At 51.8% G+C, this 18,563-nt stretch overlaps 7 protein-coding genes across 7 annotated transcripts; 4 read left to right on the top strand and 3 right to left on the bottom strand.

Moving 5' to 3' along the window:
- Positions 1-933: 933 nt before the first annotated feature.
- On the top strand, positions 934-4,458 carry HO133_004444 (uncharacterized protein; the record flags this gene model as incomplete). Its single annotated transcript, XM_037295361.1, has 3 exons — positions 934-3,398; positions 3,453-3,801; positions 3,868-4,458. 3 exons carry the CDS (start codon positions 934-936, stop codon positions 4,456-4,458), a joined length of 3,405 nt encoding a protein of 1,134 aa, XP_037157362.1.
- Positions 4,459-5,026: 568 nt separating this feature from the next.
- Positions 5,027-6,198, top strand: HO133_004443 (uncharacterized protein; the record flags this gene model as incomplete). Its single annotated transcript, XM_037295360.1, has 5 exons — positions 5,027-5,069; positions 5,166-5,304; positions 5,362-5,708; positions 5,760-6,104; positions 6,176-6,198. 5 exons carry the CDS (start codon positions 5,027-5,029, stop codon positions 6,196-6,198), a joined length of 897 nt encoding a protein of 298 aa, XP_037157361.1.
- Positions 6,199-8,000: 1,802 nt separating this feature from the next.
- HO133_004442 (uncharacterized protein) lies at positions 8,001-10,310 on the top strand (the record flags this gene model as incomplete). Its single annotated transcript, XM_037295359.1, has 3 exons — positions 8,001-8,537; positions 8,706-10,220; positions 10,275-10,310. 3 exons carry the CDS (start codon positions 8,001-8,003, stop codon positions 10,308-10,310), a joined length of 2,088 nt encoding a protein of 695 aa, XP_037157360.1.
- Positions 10,311-11,562: 1,252 nt separating this feature from the next.
- Positions 11,563-13,981, top strand: HO133_004441 (uncharacterized protein; the record flags this gene model as incomplete). The annotated part of the gene is made up of 2 exons (XM_037295358.1): positions 11,563-13,778; positions 13,831-13,981. The coding sequence occupies 2 exons, from the start codon at positions 11,563-11,565 to the stop codon at positions 13,979-13,981; spliced, it is 2,367 nt and encodes a 788-aa protein (XP_037157359.1).
- A 578-nt stretch (positions 13,982-14,559) lies between these two features.
- HO133_004440 (uncharacterized protein) lies at positions 14,560-15,771 on the bottom strand (the record flags this gene model as incomplete). The annotated part of the gene is made up of 1 exon (XM_037295357.1): positions 14,560-15,771. The coding sequence occupies one exon, from the start codon at positions 15,769-15,771 to the stop codon at positions 14,560-14,562; it is 1,212 nt and encodes a 403-aa protein (XP_037157358.1).
- Positions 15,772-16,275: 504 nt separating this feature from the next.
- HO133_004439 (uncharacterized protein) lies at positions 16,276-16,890 on the bottom strand (the record flags this gene model as incomplete). The annotated part of the gene is made up of 2 exons (XM_037295356.1): positions 16,276-16,599; positions 16,780-16,890. 2 exons carry the CDS (start codon positions 16,888-16,890, stop codon positions 16,276-16,278), a joined length of 435 nt encoding a protein of 144 aa, XP_037157357.1.
- Positions 16,891-17,282: 392 nt separating this feature from the next.
- HO133_004438 (uncharacterized protein) lies at positions 17,283-18,472 on the bottom strand (the record flags this gene model as incomplete). The annotated part of the gene is made up of 5 exons (XM_037295355.1): positions 17,283-17,450; positions 17,508-17,573; positions 17,687-18,050; positions 18,192-18,300; positions 18,442-18,472. 5 exons carry the CDS (start codon positions 18,470-18,472, stop codon positions 17,283-17,285), a joined length of 738 nt encoding a protein of 245 aa, XP_037157356.1.
- Positions 18,473-18,563: the final 91 nt, after the last annotated feature.

The following is an 18,563-nucleotide window of genomic DNA, read 5'->3' as shown; positions in this document are numbered from 1 at the left end:
GTCAATAATGCTGAAGTTACCTCTTATACCCCAGAGACGCGTTAAGCTACTTTCTCGTTAGAATAATGTGAGAGAGCGAGTTTCCGCTCAGTGGGTGGCTATATTACGTTAAATGACGGGCTCTATTTGACAGCAGAGTGCCTAAGAGACCTTAAAGGAGCCGCTAATAATAGATATAATGGAACCCCCAATGGAACCCCTCTATGGCGACAGCGAGGTATCTCTGAACCCCCCATAGTAGACTGTCAACTCCGCTACATCTCTTATACAAATTCCGCTCTGAGCGGTAGTAAGGCCTGCGAGCCTCGGTGGTTATTTAGAAGTCTTCTCTATCTTATAAGAGGCGACAGCGAGATCTTTCGAAACCTTTATAGTAGATCACTAACTTCGCTATATCTTCTATACAAATTCCGCCTTGATAGGTAGTAATGTAGGCGAACTGCGATGGCTAGCCTGAAAGTCTTCCCCGTTCTATTTCCCGCCCCATTGTAAGTAGTAGCGAGATCGCTGACGACGACAACGATGTCTCCGCGACGTGTCGCCTTATTTTGGTGTGGCGCCTATACAAATATGGCGCAGCCACCCTGAAACTATGCTAACGGTATTTTATTTAGCATTGGCTGAGGTATAGAAGCACCCAGGTAGGTACTCTAGACTGCTATCTCGGAGCGAATTTAGTGCCATATTTAGCGCGTTATTCCGCGGCCCGAAGCTTTTCCTGAGCCGAGCTAGCGTTCTGAACCTCATCTCTGCAATGAGCCTCATCAATGGCGACTGCCCCTGCGAGCACGCACTGATCCGTGCATCCCACCTTTCACAGATTGGTGACTCCATACAATCCTTAAACCAAACAAATTCATGAACTCACACGTCAGCAAATGCTGAGCTTACCACACCAGCAACGCGAGCTGATCGTACACTACGAGCGCAGTGATGGCGCCTCTTCCTTCATCCAGTGGCCGCCGCGCTTTCAACACCCGAGCAAGATCTAACCGAAGGTCTGATCCACAGATTTCTTCTGCCGAAAGTCCTTCCATCGGTGAGACACGGTCGTCGAAACGTCGAAAATATGTACCGGGTGGTCCTGGCGGCGGTGGCCGGTATCTGACTTCCGAGGGGACGGAATTGGCAGTCAGTGGAACAGGCCCGGGAGATTACAGTTACACTGGACCAAGGGGGAGACTAGGGCGCGAGAATGTAGCCAACGGGGTGTCACCAGTCGAGTTTCCACGTCCGCGTCGCGAAAGTCGAAGAGAACGTGTTCCAGCAAGACCTCGATTCAGCTCTGCCGCCGCCGCAGCCGCTGCAGTGGTGCATGGCGATGGGTTCAAGCCGAGAGAAGAAAGAAGCTGGGACGAATTTCATCCTGATCTGGATATTGGCGCACTCTTTCCCGTCTTCAGCGCACATGAGGTTGATGGGATCACAAGACCTGCACCAAACTCTTCGTTCGACGGCAGAAATGGCAGTCCAGCTTTTGTAGAAGGGGCCAAGCAATTCGCGACAGAAGATCGCGAGGTACAAACACATGGCAACCTCTATGATCGCAATTCCGCCACTCCTGGAGCAGTGGAAGCCACTCCCAAGCGACGTCCAGGACGCCCGCCTCGTCGAGCAGACTCGATGCTGAAAGGTATCGGCACACCCGAAGTTCCTAAGGTCATTCCACTTCCTGGTTTCAACCCACGGGAAAAGCTAACGCTGCCGAAACCTTCATTCCGCCGTTTAGATCCTTTCCTCAAATACGAGCAGAAGCACGTTGAAAAGCTCAACTACGTAGACCGATCTATGGCAAACGTAGGGTACCAGGAGAGCGAAATCTGGATCCGGCCAGAGAAGAAATTGATCCGTGTGACCGAGGGAAATATTGAGGAAGACCTGGACATGGCCACTGGGGAGAAGAATGAGGGCGAGGGCAACTCAGCTATCGGTAGTGCTGTGGTTGGTCGAGTCGAATATGACATGGATGAGCAAGACAATCTTTGGCTCGAGGCCCACAACATCCATAGAAAAGAGGATGGAGTCGAGGCCATCAAACCTGCGATCTTCGAGATCACAATGACGAAGATCGAGAAGGAATGGCATGCCCTCGAGAAGAGAATTCCAAAGCCAAATCCGAAACCCCCACAAACTCATCGCCCACGTTCTAGCTCTGCTGCGGCGGTCAACGGTGAGTCTGGCGCCCTTGGAGAAGAGCAAGACACCAAATGCGCAATTTGCGATGATGGTGACTGCGAAAATACGAATGCAATCGTCTTTTGTGACGGTTGCGACCTAGCTGTGCATCAAGAGTGCTATGGAGTGCCTTTCATACCTGAAGGGCAATGGTTATGCCGAAAGTGCCAACTGATCGGCCGCGGGACTCCTACATGTATCTTCTGTCCTAACACGGACGGAGCATTCAAGCAGACGAATGCCTCGAGGTGGTCTCATCTATTGTGCGCAATCTGGATTCCTGAGGTCTCCATAGGCAACAATACCTTCATGGAGCCGGTGATGGACGTCGAGAAAGTCCCAAAGGCTAGATGGAAATTAACGTGTTATATCTGTCGACAGAGAATGGGTGCATGTGTACAGTGTGGGAACAAGAACTGCTATATTGCATTCCACGTTACATGCGCTAGAAGAGCCAGACTCTTCCTTAAGATGAAATCAACCCATGGCGGACCAGCAAGTATCGACGCGAGTGTACTCAAAGCCTTTTGTGACAAGCATGTCCCAGCAGACTGGCGTAGAGAGCATGACGTTGATAATGCGACCAGAGACGCACTAGACTTCTATCGACGCACGATGCGTGGCAGACTCTGGGCAGATAGCCAACAATCTGCACTGACGATGGGTGCATCACAAACGCAAGGCATCCCTATTCCAGAGCCAATGGAAGAGCCTTCGAATCCCAAGCTTACACTCACGCTAAACTCCAAAAAGCGGAAACTTAATCAGCCGCCGAAGGTCGTGTGGAGACTACCTTCGGGCGCACCAGTCATACCGCAAGCGGTTTATAATACAGTGGAAGCTTCTCTGCAGCGATTTGCTATCCGAAAACGAAAAGAATTTGCTGCTGAAGCATGCAAATTCTGGACTCTCAAAAGAGAAGCTCGGAGAGGCGCAGCTTTGTTAAAGAGGTTACAACTGCAGATGGAAACCTTTTCATCAATGGAGATCACTCGTCGAAATTTTGTTGGCATGGGAGCAGCTGGCGGGGTGCGACTGCAGAGACGGATTGATTTTGCGGAGCAGCTTCTACAAGAGGTTGGCAAGATAAGACAATTGAGCAGCCTGATAAAGGAGAAAGAAAAGCTAAAGCTCGATGACGTGAAGATTTTGAAAGAAATCGTTGACATCGTCTACTTCCCAATCACACCAGTCCTGTGGCCAATCTTGGAAAAGGCTCAATTGTAAGTGCTCTACTTGCTTGCATGAATCGAAACTGTGCTCATTCTCTTAAACAGACTTGATGGCAAGGGAGTTTTCCGAGAAGGCTTTGCTGATCTTGAGGAGCATTTGAATAGACGTAGTCATACGTCAGTTGAAGCCTTCTCCGAAAAGTTCGGTGACGTGGTCAAGGCTGCACTAGATCCGTCTCCTACAGTCGACGCAACCGAGGGCCAGCCACATGTTAATGGTGAAGTGTTATCGAAAGACTTAATCGCTGACCACAAGGCCAAAAAGATGCTTGCAAACAGAATAGTCAAAGCCGTCAAAGGCCCACTTGAAGATGCGATGAGAAAGGAAAGTGAATTGTTAGGCAGGCCCCACGAAAAAGAGCTCCGCGACTTGGAGAGGCTACTTGAAGCAAGTGTGCGTTCTCGACGCGATTCAAGGAATGGATCGCAGCTAGGCGAAGGTGGAGCTGACCCTATACAGCAACGGCAATCAATCAGCGGAGGTAGTTCTGATGAGAACAGTGCTAATGGTTTCAATCAAAATGCCAGAAACCTCGTTGGTGTTAAACTCGATCCTGCTATCGCCCATGCATCTCACAGAGAGCAGGCTACTGCCTCAAAATCAGCCAAGCACAAGGGTCATCGTCAACAGCCAACTCCAGAGTCTATGCCACCAACGAACGGCGCGGCTGGCGATGACCACACGTCAAACGGTAATTTCGACGAACATGTATCCCACCAATTAGGTAAGGACACGCCTCCAGAACCAGTAACGCCACCATTGAGCTCTGGGGGCCATTCTCAACCGCTTTCACAGGGTGGTATTCCATGGTACATGGAATGCTTTGACCCAGTAGGCACCACGATCGAAGAGGAGCGGTGGAAAGGAAGAGAGCTTGTGCGAGGCATGAGCGAGGATTTGAGTGATATGGATGAAGAGGAGCTCTCGGGGCTAGTAGAGCCTGAAGAGGCTGAAGGTGGTGGCGATTTGGCACGACAGCAGGCGGAAGAGAAAACTGCCAAAACTCGCAAGGCTGTCAAAAAGGGACGGAGACGGCGGACCTTTTTCTGACTTTGCATGGGGCGCCTCAGGATCATGACTCTTCTGCAACATGAGGGGAGTTCCGCGCTTAGGACACGGAGGATGTTAGGCAATGCTCAAGCAGCGTGCCTCGTTGCACCTCGAAATTGTTTCTCGCGATCATGATAATACGTAGCTGTGGAATCAGATTTGTATCATAGTCTATCTTTCATGCATGCCTTGATAGCAGCCTTTCAACTAGAAACAATCTCTCTACATGCTTGTCCGTACTTCTTCAAATTTGCCCGTTTGCAAGGGCAGGGTAAGAAACATAAGGCATCACATTACTTCATTGGTTTAGGCCGTTTTTAGTTAGCGTTGGCGCTAAACTAGCCGCGCATTCTAGAAAAAAAGAGAGTCGCGAGAGTAAAAATACTTCCTCCCTTGTTCCATCCACACCGAACAATACCGACTTCTTCCACACTCACCATTGCTACTCATCAAAAACATTAGACCTCATCTTCTCTACACTGTTCAAGAGATTTGCAAACCCCGGTTTCTTCGAAGAGCAAGCTTCGGTACTACCTCACCTGCATCACGTCTCCACTCGCTGGTCGCAATGGCAACCATGGATTATGAGCAGGAGAATGGTCGCTACGACAGTATGTAAAACCTAATCACTCGCTCTCATCTTTTGCTTTTGGTGTCCCTCTGTACTGTAACTAGAAAAATTACTCATAGTTGACGATGCTTCTTAGATGATGAGCCACGCTACGAACGTGACCGAAGCGCTTCACCTCGCCCAAAGCGTGATGACGATTACCCCATGAAGCGTGAGGACAACTATCGCGGAGGGCGTGATAGGAGCGCCTCTCCGAATGGCCGTATGGACTCTCGGTATACTGCTCAACAATCCCACTATGACTGTGGACACTCAGCTGACGGTCAACATAGTGGTCCCCCTCCTGAGCGCAACCAAGATGATCGCGAGTCAGGCGCCCGTAACCCAGGCTCAAATCTGTTCGTCACTGGCATTCATCCTCGTCTCTCTGAAGCAGAAGTTTCTCGTCTTTTCGAGAAATATGGCAACGTCGAAGGTTGTTCGATCATGAAGGACCCGCATACCCAAGAGTCTCGTGGATTCGGATTCGTCAAAATGGTTACTGCAGAGGAGGCCGATGCTGCCAAGGAGGGACTTCAGGGTGAGAATATCGAAGGTCGGACTCTAAGCATTGAGAAAGCTAGGCGTGCTCGTCCTAGGACTCCCACTCCTGGAAAGTACTTTGGCCCGCCAAAGCGAGGTGAGTATCCCCGGTACCTCATAAGTCTTTAGAACTGACATTGGTATTTAGAAGAGGACTTCCGTGGTCCACCACGTGGTGGCCGCTTCGATCGCTTCGATGATCGTCGTGGTGGTGGTGGATACCGTGGATATGGCGGTGGCCGTTACGATGACAGCTATCGTGGATCTTCTCGCTACGATGATCGTGAGCGTCGCTCGTATGGACGTCGTGATGACTACGGCTCTCGAGGAATTGACAGGTATGCATCAGGCGGGCGCGATGATCGTTACAGCAGCAGCCGCGGTGACGACTACCGTGGTGGCAATGATTCTTATGCCGGTCGAGATGGTGGGCGTTCTCATGCTGCGTACGGCGATGCTCCCTCAAGAGAGACTCGGGACTCGTACGGTGGAGGTAGAGACCAAGACTACCGTTCTGACGATAGGTACTCCCGTCGATAAATTGCAGTCCGCTAATCCACTCAGGTGCGGAGCGCTCTGCCAAATAATGCGCCCAAACCTGTCAAGCGGTTTCGAAGGTTCAGAATTAGAGGTCTCAGTACACGGCGAAAATGGCTCTTGCGGTTTCTTGCTATGGTGCTCTAGGGATACGGCAGGTCCTGTCGGTACTTTCAGCATGGCTTTGCTTCCAGCATTATCATACCAAGGCAGCTCAGCGATGAGGATTTCCTTCAGTCCAAAAGTCTCGGCATCATTTATTTTCCTTCCATTCGGTTGATGTTAGGGTCAAATACGGAGACGGCATTTCGGCTTCATCTACCAAAGTGTACTGGCTGGAGCTCTGATCAGCGGTCGACGGAACAGCAAGCTTTTATTTTCAATCTTGAGGCTCGCATCGGCCTCTGGCGCGTCCGAAGCTCCTCCCACAGAGGTCATCATCCTAATCAGCTTGCTCATCAAATTGTAACACTATCGTCATTCAGCTTCGCCTGCTCCAGCTTCCTCCTTCCACACGTAACGACCAGTCAGTACAAGATACGGTCGACTCAACCATGCAGTTCTACCATACACAAGTGATTTCTCACAATAGTCCATCTTTGTCAGTGCTGTAATCTCGCCAATACACTCATACGGTCATCGTCACACATACGCAGTAATCGCCTAGAAGGTCAAGTACACTGGAGACCACGACGGCTTCATAGTATCGCTGGATCGTATTCGAGCATTTCACCATAGGGCAGAATCCCACAACCCCTTGCAACTATACAATGCTGAGAAATGGACTCGAAGATAGGTGAGCTTTCAGTCATCGAGCAAGGCTTATCGGTCACACTTCTCTGATAATCAGCTCACCACCACCATGCTTACGGTAAAAGTTTTCTTAGTCACTTCTAAACGATAGATGCGTACGCCAGGACGACATCAATGCTTCATCCCTGGCCTAAACTTGGTCTCGCATCAATAATGAAGCGTCGGCTCATTGCTGCGCCATTGCCGCCCAGTGGGTCCTGAATATTAAGACATCTTATGGGTAAGCCTTCTCTCTTGTCTGACGCGAGCGTAGGGACGTTTTCCTCAGAGCGCTTGTCTGTGACCTCGAACCTTTACACCGGCCTTTTTCCTGCCTTTTGGTCTCTCACTATCGCTCAATTATATTGCTCTACACGACCTCGGATGGATGCGCACGAAGAAGCTCTAGAAAGCTTGAGCCCACCAATGGCTCTTTCAATTGTTCTGGTTTCACTCGGGTTTTCTACCCCTGTGGACGGGTCGGTCTTCGATGGCAACAATTGTAGAACCCAAAGCTAAGTACATTCTGTTTGCTATAGTACGTTTATCTGGCGGTCTACTTCATGTTCTCGGACTGTACAGACTGGGTATCCTGACATCATGACGCCAATGCCACAGATTCTAGCCAGAATGCATGCGCAAACAAATTAGATAGGCTCAATAGTCACGAATGATCAGAGAATGTAGCGTGGCTGGGAAGTTTGCTAAGACTCAATATGGTTAGCAGCTTGGCACAGAAACGCCCTCTTTGAAACATGTGACTCAGTATCATGAACAATTTTCAACACTCACTCACCATTGGAAGCACATAAAGTAAAATCTGTCTACCACTCTGCAGACCATGTCCATGTCTCCGGAGAGCATCATTACCGCATCCGGAGCTTGTCGCTAGCTCTGGCCAGCTATCACAAAAGCTACTCCATCAATATCTCGACTAACATTCTTTGTCCTTCGACAACCCTTTTTGCCCATTACCGTACGAAAGCGACCAAGAGTACCAACCCTATTATTCTATCTGATTCTCTCTCCCAATCCGAGCTTTCGACATCTCACGGCAAGCATGCTTCACCAGCCTCCACCACCCACCGGGCCTCGGGCTTCAGGACGCCTCGCTTCAAGTCGTCTCCCAAGCAGAGGGGGCATTCAAAAACGCAACACCACTCCAGCGCGAGTGGATAAGGATGGAGATCTGGTGATGGACCAAGCAGGTATAACTGGTCGAGCGAGTGGTCGTGGACGTGGCGCCGCCATCCGAGGATCGGCACGGACGCAGAAGAGTGGCACATCTGATTCACTTCGTGCAAGAACATCACGTCCTACTCGGACAGGAATCGATCCTTCAGCAATACAGAAAGCCGTCCTGCGAGGCATGGGCTCCAGTGAGAAATCGCCAAGAGGACAGAGATCCAGCTTGAGAAATGTACGGGGAAGAGGAAGTACCCGACCCATAGATGAAGCGTGGGACCAGATCACAGTTCAGGGATTCAAGCAGAGCAAAGCTGCTGCCAATCCAGGTGGTGGCATATCCGAACTGATTGCATTTCTGGAACGAAAAGCGACCCACCCGGATGCTCCAGAGACGGTAAAGATAAAGAAGGTATGTTTGACATTGCATTCCGCCAGGCAACAGCGATACCAACACTCCAAACTCTCCGGTCCGCCCTCGTTTCAAGCCAAGCTCTCAGAACGACGACCGAGATTTCACGCTACCGCCTTTGGGTGACTTGCAACTTCAAGGTTTATATGCCTTGCTAACGTTGTCTAGTCACGACTTGAGGGTGAAGCTCTGATTATTTCAGTGCGACCAGAGGATACTCCTAAGATTGAGAGACTCAACAATTTCCAGTTTGCCGGAGCTACGCTAGGCATTGAGGTTTCTCGCAGGAAAATATCTGAACCACTGGCGAGTAACGCAGACTCCGAAACACCTAACACTATCAACGTCCTGAAATCTGTTCTCAGTCGGCGGTACAGTACAGATGCGAAGCTCCTAGACCTGTCGCAACTCGGCACAGATCCCGAACTTGTCAATATTGGCATGTTCAGCACAACCTCACGGGAATCGAAGTTCTTCCCAGCGCTCATGAAGATCTGCGATAGCATCTTCACAACCGCGCACGCCAAGGAGGAGGCCATCGTTAGTGTTTCGCTGGCCAACAATGCCCTGACCACCATAGCCTCGGTTACTACACTTTCGCAAACATTTCCAGCACTCAAAAACCTCGACCTCTCGAACAATCAACTGAAAAACCTCACCGCGCTTGAAGGATGGCGGTGGAAATTCCGTAAGCTCGACCAAATTATACTTACTGGAAATCCCATTGAGACGGAGGTGCCGACATATAAAGACGACATCGTGAAATGGTATCCTACCCTCACTACTCTCAACACAATACAAATAAGATCCTTGGAGGATGCTAGAGCCGCGGTGAAACACAAATTACCAATCCCCATCCTTGGGCCTAGCTTTCGTGACGAAGCAGCTATTAGCGAGACCTTTGTCAAACACTTCTTCCCTGCCTACGATGGAGATCGCACCGCTCTGGTCAATGGATATTACGATGCCCAATCGACTTTCTCTATCAGCATCAACCTTTCCGCTCCCCACATCGCCGAAACCACGAGCCAGAAACCTCCTGGCTGGGAAGCATACCTCAGAAAGAGCCGAAATCTAACCAAGATCACCCACCCGCCAAGTCGAATGTCACGTCTATACACCGGTGCGGAGAGTATCAAAGATGGGCTCGCAACCCTACCAGTCACTCGTCATCCCGACATAATGGCAGAGCCGCAAAAATGGTGTGTCGAGTGTCACACCATCCCAGGTTTACCAGACCCAACCGGACAATCATCAAGCGGTGTCGGTGGGCTCATGGTCATGTTGCATGGAGAATTCGCGGAGGTGGATGTTTCAACCGGCCAATCAACAGCAATACGGAGTTTCGATCGTACGTTTGTCTTGGGGCCAGGAGGAGGGGTTGGAGGTATCCGCGTTGCGTGTGATACACTTGTCTTGAGGCAGTATGGAGGCCACGATGCGTGGCGGCCTGAAGTAGAGGATAGCGCCTCCGATCCAACGGCACAAGCACATCATCAGATCAATGTGCCGGCAGGATTCGCATTGTCCGCGCCTGGCAAAACAGAGGAGCAGGTGCAGAAGGAGGTGCTGGCGGTGGAGCTGAGCAAAGCTACAGGGATGACATTAGAGTTCTCGGGATTGTGCCTGGAACAGTGTGGGTGGAATCTGGAAGGAGCGGCAGCATCATTTGGGCAAGCTAAGGTTTGTCTGCATATCCTCGTTACATGACGGTCTTACTTACATGGTTATGCCTAGGCGACCTTACCGGCAGAGGCCTTTGTTACATCATAAGGAGTCACCATAGTCTAGGAGGTATATGGGTGAGAGCTGGCAGAAACATTGCGGATATCGCTCTTATGGCGTGGCTACTCTAGGCGTCGAACAATTAGCCATGTTTACGAAGGCTGGAATGCAGACCAGAACTAGTCAGGAGGCATTTTTCAAGGGCCGGAAAGTTAGATAGAAGGCAATCAACCCATTTTTCCCAATACCTAATGATTCCATTCTTTGGTCCATGGTCAACTTGAGCTTCATACTTTGTCCATTATCAGATGAGCAGCTGAAGCATTGGGACTTAGATGTCAGGGTAATTATGCACCTATGCGACCTAGTAGTGGCAGAAACCCAATTGGTTGCGCTTATGCAAAATGCCAAATCCAAGATCTGGAGATGATGAGAGATCTGGCATAAAAATAGGGGATTTTGGTCCTCGAATTTTGATGATAATGCTACATAAACATTAGAGGCAGCGAGAATAATGATTGGTGTGATGGATGAATCATAATATTCGATATGGTGACTGTACGGATGCTTGAGGTTGAAGTCTTGAGGGATGCTGCAGCGAATAATGCAACCCCCAATCCTCTCCCCCGGGTCACCGGGCCCCTGCAGCTATTTTTACAGGCGGCGACTCGCGAGATGCAAGGCCCTAACCACCCCTGAGTAGATCCACCCGCTTGCAATTGCAACAACTTCCTCTTCCCACCCAGCCAACCAATCACATCACATGGACTTCATCCGAATCAGATCATCAATTTCATCCTTGCCTCCACTCAACGTTGTTCAACGTCCTCTCTGGTCAGTGGCACCTACTCAATAGTCAGACCAATAACGCCTTCAACACATCTACATCTACATTTACTGCCGTCAATAAATAGCACATCCTCCGGCTGCAATATCCTTATATCATCCCAACATGATCGCCAAATCGTCGTGAAACCCCTCGTAACCCACCTCAAACGCCTACTCCGTGCCGACGACCACGTACGAAAAAACCAGACCATCGACAGCCTGGGGTCGTGACTTCCCTCTTTCACAGCTCAATGCTAATATAATAGATCCATCTCACCACCGTCGCTCGTTAAGAACCTTGCCTCAATCACCTAGCCTATCCTGCGCTAACACTCTCATTGCGCCTTGATTACTCCATATTCCTACCATCCTGAGCCGCACATGCACATGCACAGGCACTGCGACAGTGACTGCGACTTGTGTTTGCCTCTCGGATGAATCAGCTTACCGACCCCTCTCCATTTCTTTCATCATGGCTCCACGTCCAACCTTCATTGACCTGAGCTCCAAGTCTCACGAATCAATGCACAACGGTATCCCAGTCCATACATCTGGAACATCATCTCCAAGGATGCAGCACTTCGCGGGCGACATACCCCCGGCAATGTCCCCGCTGGACATGTTTGCTATGCAAAGCCGACTTCTGGCGAAACAATTGGACGACAGTAAGAGAAATGGCAGGCGAGTCAGCAGGCTACCTCCACTCACAACTGGTGATCCGATCACGAAGCAAAACTCCATGTATAACAGGTCAAGGTCCTCCGAAACACAGAATGTGTTACCAGGGTCACCTCCAAGAGCTAGGGATGAAGATCCATCTGGAACAATGCCAGAGGTGGAGGATCCAGATTTTCGACCCAAATCCTTCTACCCTCGAATGAGTAATATACCACTAGTTGAGGGTGAACCAGAGTACCATGAAGGTCCTACGCCAGACCTACCTTTCGTTACACCTGCGGAGTTCAGCCCAGTGCGGACGAATGACTATTTTGGCGTGCCGAGAGCAAAGTCACCAGAACCGACATTTCCACTAGGAAGGAGCGCTGAGGCGATGGACCGAAACCCCTTCGCCTACCCGCCAGGGAACCCCGAGTCCTCCAATTATCATGGGCCACAGCGTGAGATGTCTATCGCCTCTACGTCCTCTCGAGGATACAATGGCTCGTTAGCACCACCAAAATCACCTCATGTACGTTATGCGGGGAGCACTAGGTCGATTCCCCAAGACAGTTCGGATGATGAGCACAGTGCTTCTACTGGCCGGTCTGGATTTTCCCAACACAGGAAGGACTCTTCAAGCAGTGGCTTCTCGGTGCCTCACTCCCCGTTTTCTCCTTTCACACAAGCTCACGGTCGGTCACCGTCTCTAAACTCTGAATACTCCATTGGCGGCTCACGCCAGGTTCGCCCGACTTTCAATTTCTCGAGGCCGCTCAGCAGAGCCAGCCGACCATCAACGGACATCCCATCCCGGCAACCCTCTTTCGACAGCCGGCCGTCGATGGATGCAGTACGACCTCCTTTCAGCTCGGCATCCCGTCAGCCATCTTTTGATAGCCAGCGTCTTCTCTTCGTGGATGATAGTGTGCAAACGCCTGGGAGCATGGACAACGAGCAAATCCCTGACCCACAGAATCCACTAGATGCACCAGCCCCCTCCTACATCTACGCCAAGTACTCCCTGCCCCGTGGCAGGATGCTGCAGCGAGATTTCAAGGTTCTTCAGGATGAAAAGCTGGTGTTCGAGTGGGACCGACCTCAAGCACCAATAAATCTTCGCCCTACCACACCCCTCGCGAACAGACCCATGACGCCTACCCGGTCGCCAAAACCTAGCCTGGAGCTTCACAGATCTTCACCACGCCGTTCATTCGATCAGCGACCCCAATTCTTCCCACGCCCTTCTCACGAGCAGATTCCAAGAGCCTCACCACGGCCCTCCTTTGAGCAGGTTGCGAGAGGCTCACCAAGGCCTTCCGTTGAGCAGGCTTCTAGTGGATCTGCTCTTCCTTCTACCGACCAGAGATCAAACGGTTCCCCTGAGCAGAATCATAGGCCACCTCCAACTCCGGTCCAGAGCGACGCTCAGTCGGAATACTCAGCCTCTACTCGGTCAGGAAGCACCATCAAAGCACGCCCTCGTGCTCCAGCTCTGTCTACGGAGCTAAGCCCAGAAGATCATCTAGCAAAGGGCATTGAGCTACACGAGCGTGGGGCCGCCCGAGAGTCTACCTACCACCTTCGCATTGCAGCGAGGCAGAATCTTCCAACCGCTATGCTGTTGTACGCACTGGCCTGTCGCCACGGATGGGGCATGCGTCCCAACCAACAAGAAGGCGTGCAATGGCTCCGTAAGGCCGCAGACTGTGCCAGCATAGAAGTTGCAGTTGATGAAGACAAGAACGGGAATCCAGCCGATATGACAGAGCGGAAGACCAGGCGTGCACAGTTCGCATTGAGTATATACGAGCTCGGAGTCAGTCACATGAACGGCTGGGGCATCGAACAAGACAAAACACTCGCTTTACGATGTTTTGAGATCGCAGGCAACTGGGGTGACGCAGATGCGATGGCGGAGGCTGGATTCTGCTACGCGCAGGGCCAGGGTTGTAAGAAAGACTTGAAGAAGGCAGCTCATTACTATAGGATGGCGGAGGCGAAGGGCATGAGTATGGTTGGCAATAGCTGGTATGTCCCCTCTAGAGACAAAAGAACTGGTCTTCTGCTAACATACGGACAGGATCTATAAACCCAAATATGCAGACGAAAGCGACAAGAACGAACGCCAGGGGCGAGGTGTGAAACAGACTACGCCGGAGAAAAAACCACGGGACAAGTCAAGGACGAGGACCATCTTTGGACGCAAGAAATCGGTTTCTGTCAAGCCTTGAGGGCTGCTTGCTTTCTCTTATCAAACCTTTATTTACTTCATGTCATCTACTTACTATACCCTTGCTTGTGGCGACAACACTCTTCCAGCGGAGACTTTGAGTGCGTTGCATGCATATTACTGGCGACGGAACTTCTCGACGATTTTTACTGTGCATGAGTCAAAGGCTTGTTCCTTTGGCCGTATTGGGATATCGAATGCATAAAACACTAGCTCTAAATGAACCATGATCTATTTCTTGAATCATTTACTCCTCTCCTCATCTGTCTATACATCCATTCGTGACCCACACCATCTCTCCATTCGATCCTCATCCACATCTGACCTCCACCACCCTCCCGTCTCCGCCCCCAAACTCGACCACCATCTCTACTCTCTAGGTAAGGCGCCGAAAGAAGCGGCAGTCTAGGCGGTACAGCCCCCAAAACATTGAGGATAGCAGTCGCCAACAGGCGAGTCTCTCCCACTCTTCTAAATTACCACTCTCCCTGAGACGATTCTTATCACAAAATGACACCGTTCTTTTGGGTCGATGCTGGCCAAAAAAAGCGCGTCGGAAGTAAGCTAGTTAAGAGAATGTCAGCCAACTCGGACTACCACTTCCTCTCCCAACAGCTTCGTCCATCTCTCCTCCACCACCGCCGCCAAATCGACACTGACCCATCTAACCCTCCAACCCTCCTTCCCCCCCATCGCCCTCGCCACGCCCGCACTCCCGAGATTCTCTTCCGCGACGTCGCTGTGCGCCCAGCCCTCTCCGCGGCCATACCCCCCGACTCCGTCTCCGGCCCCGTCGGCGGCCCGGAACCCCATCGCCGACGCATCGTCCGCCAGGGATCGGAACAGTCGGCGCGAGACCGCCTTCGCGAGCCCCCGACCCCGGTGCTCCGGTTCCACGTGCAGGGACGTCAGACTGCCGTCGACGCCCAGGAAGGCCCACGCTACCAACGCGCCTCGTCCTTGCCCCTCCTCTCCTTCCCTCGCGTCCGCCGCCGTACGTGTAGCCGTAGCCGTAGCCGTAGACGCAGATCCGGGCGTGTGGCGTACCCCGCAGCAGCCGAGCTGGGCGAGCGTCTCCTCCGTCTTGGGGATCTCGGTCCGGGCGATCGTAAGCTTGAGCTCGTCCTCGCCGCGGAGCTCGTCGAACGCGTAGCCGGGCGGTAACGAACCCACGCCCTGCGATCTTCCTCCGCCGCCTTCGGCTCCGGGCGGGCCGATGAGCCATTTGCAGTACGGCACGCTGACCCCGCGTATCACGCCACCCCCGCCCGTACCCGTGTCGTCGTCATCATCATCATCGTGCTCCGTGCCTCTGGAAACCACCTTCTGCGGCGCCAACCGACCCACCTCTTCCCCGCCGATGAGCCGCAGCAAGCTCTCGTTCAGAGACCCGATGATGGTCAGGGGCGTCGTGGCCGGCAGGCGCGCTGTGACTGCCAGGAGGGCGAGGCATTGAGCTCGGGCTTCGTGTCGCTGGGAGGGCGTCGGCGGGGGCGGAGGGAGGGTTTCGAAGGTGGAAAAGATCCAGCATTCGGTTTCGGGCGCGCGGGTGCGGTCGGCCCAGATGGCGGCGAACGAGGCTGGCGGGGCGGTGTTGGTGGTGGTGGTTGGTGGTGGTGATGATGATGATGGCGGGGGAAAAGTCGCGATTATGCGGGCGGAGGGAGATGCGGTGTGGAATTGGAGACGGCGGAGGAGGGGGAGGGATTTGGGGAGGTGGGGGAGGAGGTGGGGTGCGAGGGTCGCAAGGGGAGCGGAGTGGATGTAGGTCTGTGGGAGGGTCGTGGTCATGATGGGGGGAGGAAAGCGGAGGTGTCAGATTTGGGGACGATGTTCGATTGTTGATGCAAAGATCTATAGTATAGCTATCTATCAGGCGTTTCTTTTGATGATTTACGGCAAATCCAGTAGGTACTATCATACTATGTTTTGCTGTTGAAATTCCGACCTTCGACCCTCCCCCCCCGCCACCACCCCCCCGGGCGGCGGCCTTGCTATGCGAATAGTCGTACATTCGTGTTATTACATCTTGTACACATTGTATGCTTCCGAGCACTACATCCTAGAGTCTTTGCAGGGGTGGAAGACAAAGGTAGTGGCAATGACTCCCAGAAGCCATTGTAGGTCGTGAGGAATGGCTGTGGCTTGTCCGTTCGAAAGGGTACTTTACCCCAGAATAAGGGCGTCACCTTGGAGATGAAGTCCTGATTTCAAGAGCGGACGCTCCATTCCAGAGGAGGTGGGCCTCTTCGTAGTCTGTAGTGGTGGGTTGACGCAGTGCAAATTTGGTCATCATCAAGGCATTGGCAGCGGATGCAGCATCTTGAAGCTCCGCTGATACCCTCTTGAACTTCCTTCCGAGGTTCTTCCCGGACTAGGAATCTCTGGCACCTTATCGTCAGCTGACATCCCATTTCGGCGGACATCACCAGAGCCAGGGTTCTCTTCCGAGCCTTTGGTAGAACTCCAGATTTCAGCCGGTTCATTCTCCGCGGGCAACTCCCAGTAAATTTTCTCAGCCCCCATCTCCTGGACCACCCTCTCCTGAACGTCCATCTCGTGGACAAAGTCCACCTGGTTGTCCATCTCCTGGAAAACTCTTCCATGGTATTCCATCTCCTGGCGTGGAGATTCGCAGCCTGTGATGCGACGACGGATTTACCTCCTGTAGCACAATCCTAGTCCAACAATGACAGTGATACAGGCGATACCACCGACTAAGCAGCCGACTATAATGGCAGTACGGTGAATTGGGCGAGACCCTGACGGTCTGGGGCTTGGTGTTGGTGCGAGACCTACTGAAGCCCCTTGATACTGGACCTTGAAGAGGTCCGCGAGGCCGGGTTGATCGAAGCCGGATGGGGTAGGTTCGTACATCGCAGCGCCACCAGATGCGCCGCAGAACTCCATGAATTAGCTATGAGGGGGATACAATCAGTATCAAGCACTTACGAACCACCTGTTCTCGCAGCAATCGGAGCAGGCACAGCGTAAGCCGGCGCAGATGCATCATACACACTCCCCAAACCAGATCCGACAAATCGAAAGTCTGCCAGTCGTAAGGGGCGTCGTGCCAATCATCGTTCGCAGCACCGCCAACTGTGATCATCGTTCGGTCGCCGACTCGGTGGCACGTGTGTCCAAACCGTGGGCTCTCGCCTTGATAGACTTTTGTCCATGTGAAAGATGGTATGGAAAGGACCCAATTTCATCGAAGAACGCGTCGGCTCCGCGGCCACCGTACAAATTCTTAACTTGTGTAAGCTAATCAAATTTTGGTGCGTTTCTTAGGGAGACAGGACTCACACGTTGTGGCTGCTTCCATCAGGAGCAGATGCTAGGATGAGGTATAAATCAATGCGCGGATCTGGAGTGGCTCCGCTCGTTGTCTGCTTGTACCAAGTGCCATGCGGGGTACTGTCGTTGTAGTAGGAAGCAACGTCAAAGATGTCAATCTCGTCCATCGGTAGCTGTCCATGTCAATTAGCCATATTCCTCAAGTCTTCCGGTGTCAGTTTTTGACTGACCAAATTCTCGATATGCGGACTTATGATACCTGTAGTATTGGCGACGTTCTGTTGCTTGCCTGCTATCTGGACAATGACTCCATGGGGTTCAATATCATTGACGTACATCGTTCCTCCTCTTGATCACGGCACGTCGCCACTTACTGCCTGCGTCGACATATCCTTGCTGTCTGGTTGACCAAGTCAACAACAATCATGCCTCCAATTAAATGCTTCACACCGTCTCCATAAATCTGCGTCTGGATCTCGCAGCCCGAGTCGAGTTCCCCATTGAAATAGAATCCTAAGCCTAGCTCTTCTGCATTGGTAAACGATCCATAGCTTGGTCTGTTTGCACTGCCAAGCGTCAAGTCATATTGGACCGATCCCTGAGTCGAAATGTCAAACAACCACAATGAGTATTCTTGTGGAATTGGGGCCTCGTAGCCTGGGAAGCTCGTATTCGAATATGAAGTTGTTCCGCCCCAGAGATAGATGTTGCTGTCATTGGCTGAACTGTAGAACAGTGCCCCGCGTGAGAGCACCGGAGGCGCCGTGCCAGTCCTGGGATTAGGTGTCTTGGCGAGGGCTTTTCCCGAGATATGGTCTTCCAGTCCCAGGATTGACTCCAGTCAAAGGTAACAAGATATTTATCTAGGCTTTACTGAGACTATCATCGCAGCCGCGTGGTTCGCAATCACTCACTGTAACCCTGTAATGTTGCCAAACTGCTCTGATGAGCTACCATTTGCTTTCACGTCGATAAATGTTTCTCTGCCACCGTTGACATAGAGTGTGCTGTTCTTGACGACCGCTATGAAATATCAGCTCGTTACCAGCGGTTTTCGAGACGCTCATAGTCATCCTTTTCATGCATTGGTGATCGAAGCGAATGCACATATTGACTATTGGATCCAACCTTTGGACGCATACGCTGGCCGCGTACTCAACAGACTATAGGTTACGGCAATGTCTGGCACTCTCATTTTCGAAAGCGGTGCACAAAGCAAGAAGTACTGGAAACTCTAGGAAGAGCCATACGGGAATAGAAAGATCGATTTGACGACAAGGTTAGCA

Source organism: Letharia lupina (assembly GCF_014066315.1).
Source record: "Letharia lupina isolate WasteWater1 chromosome Unknown contig_2, whole genome shotgun sequence".
Lineage (NCBI taxonomy): Eukaryota > Fungi > Ascomycota > Lecanoromycetes > Lecanorales > Parmeliaceae > Letharia > Letharia lupina.
This window is presented reverse-complemented; position numbering and strand designations above follow the sequence as displayed.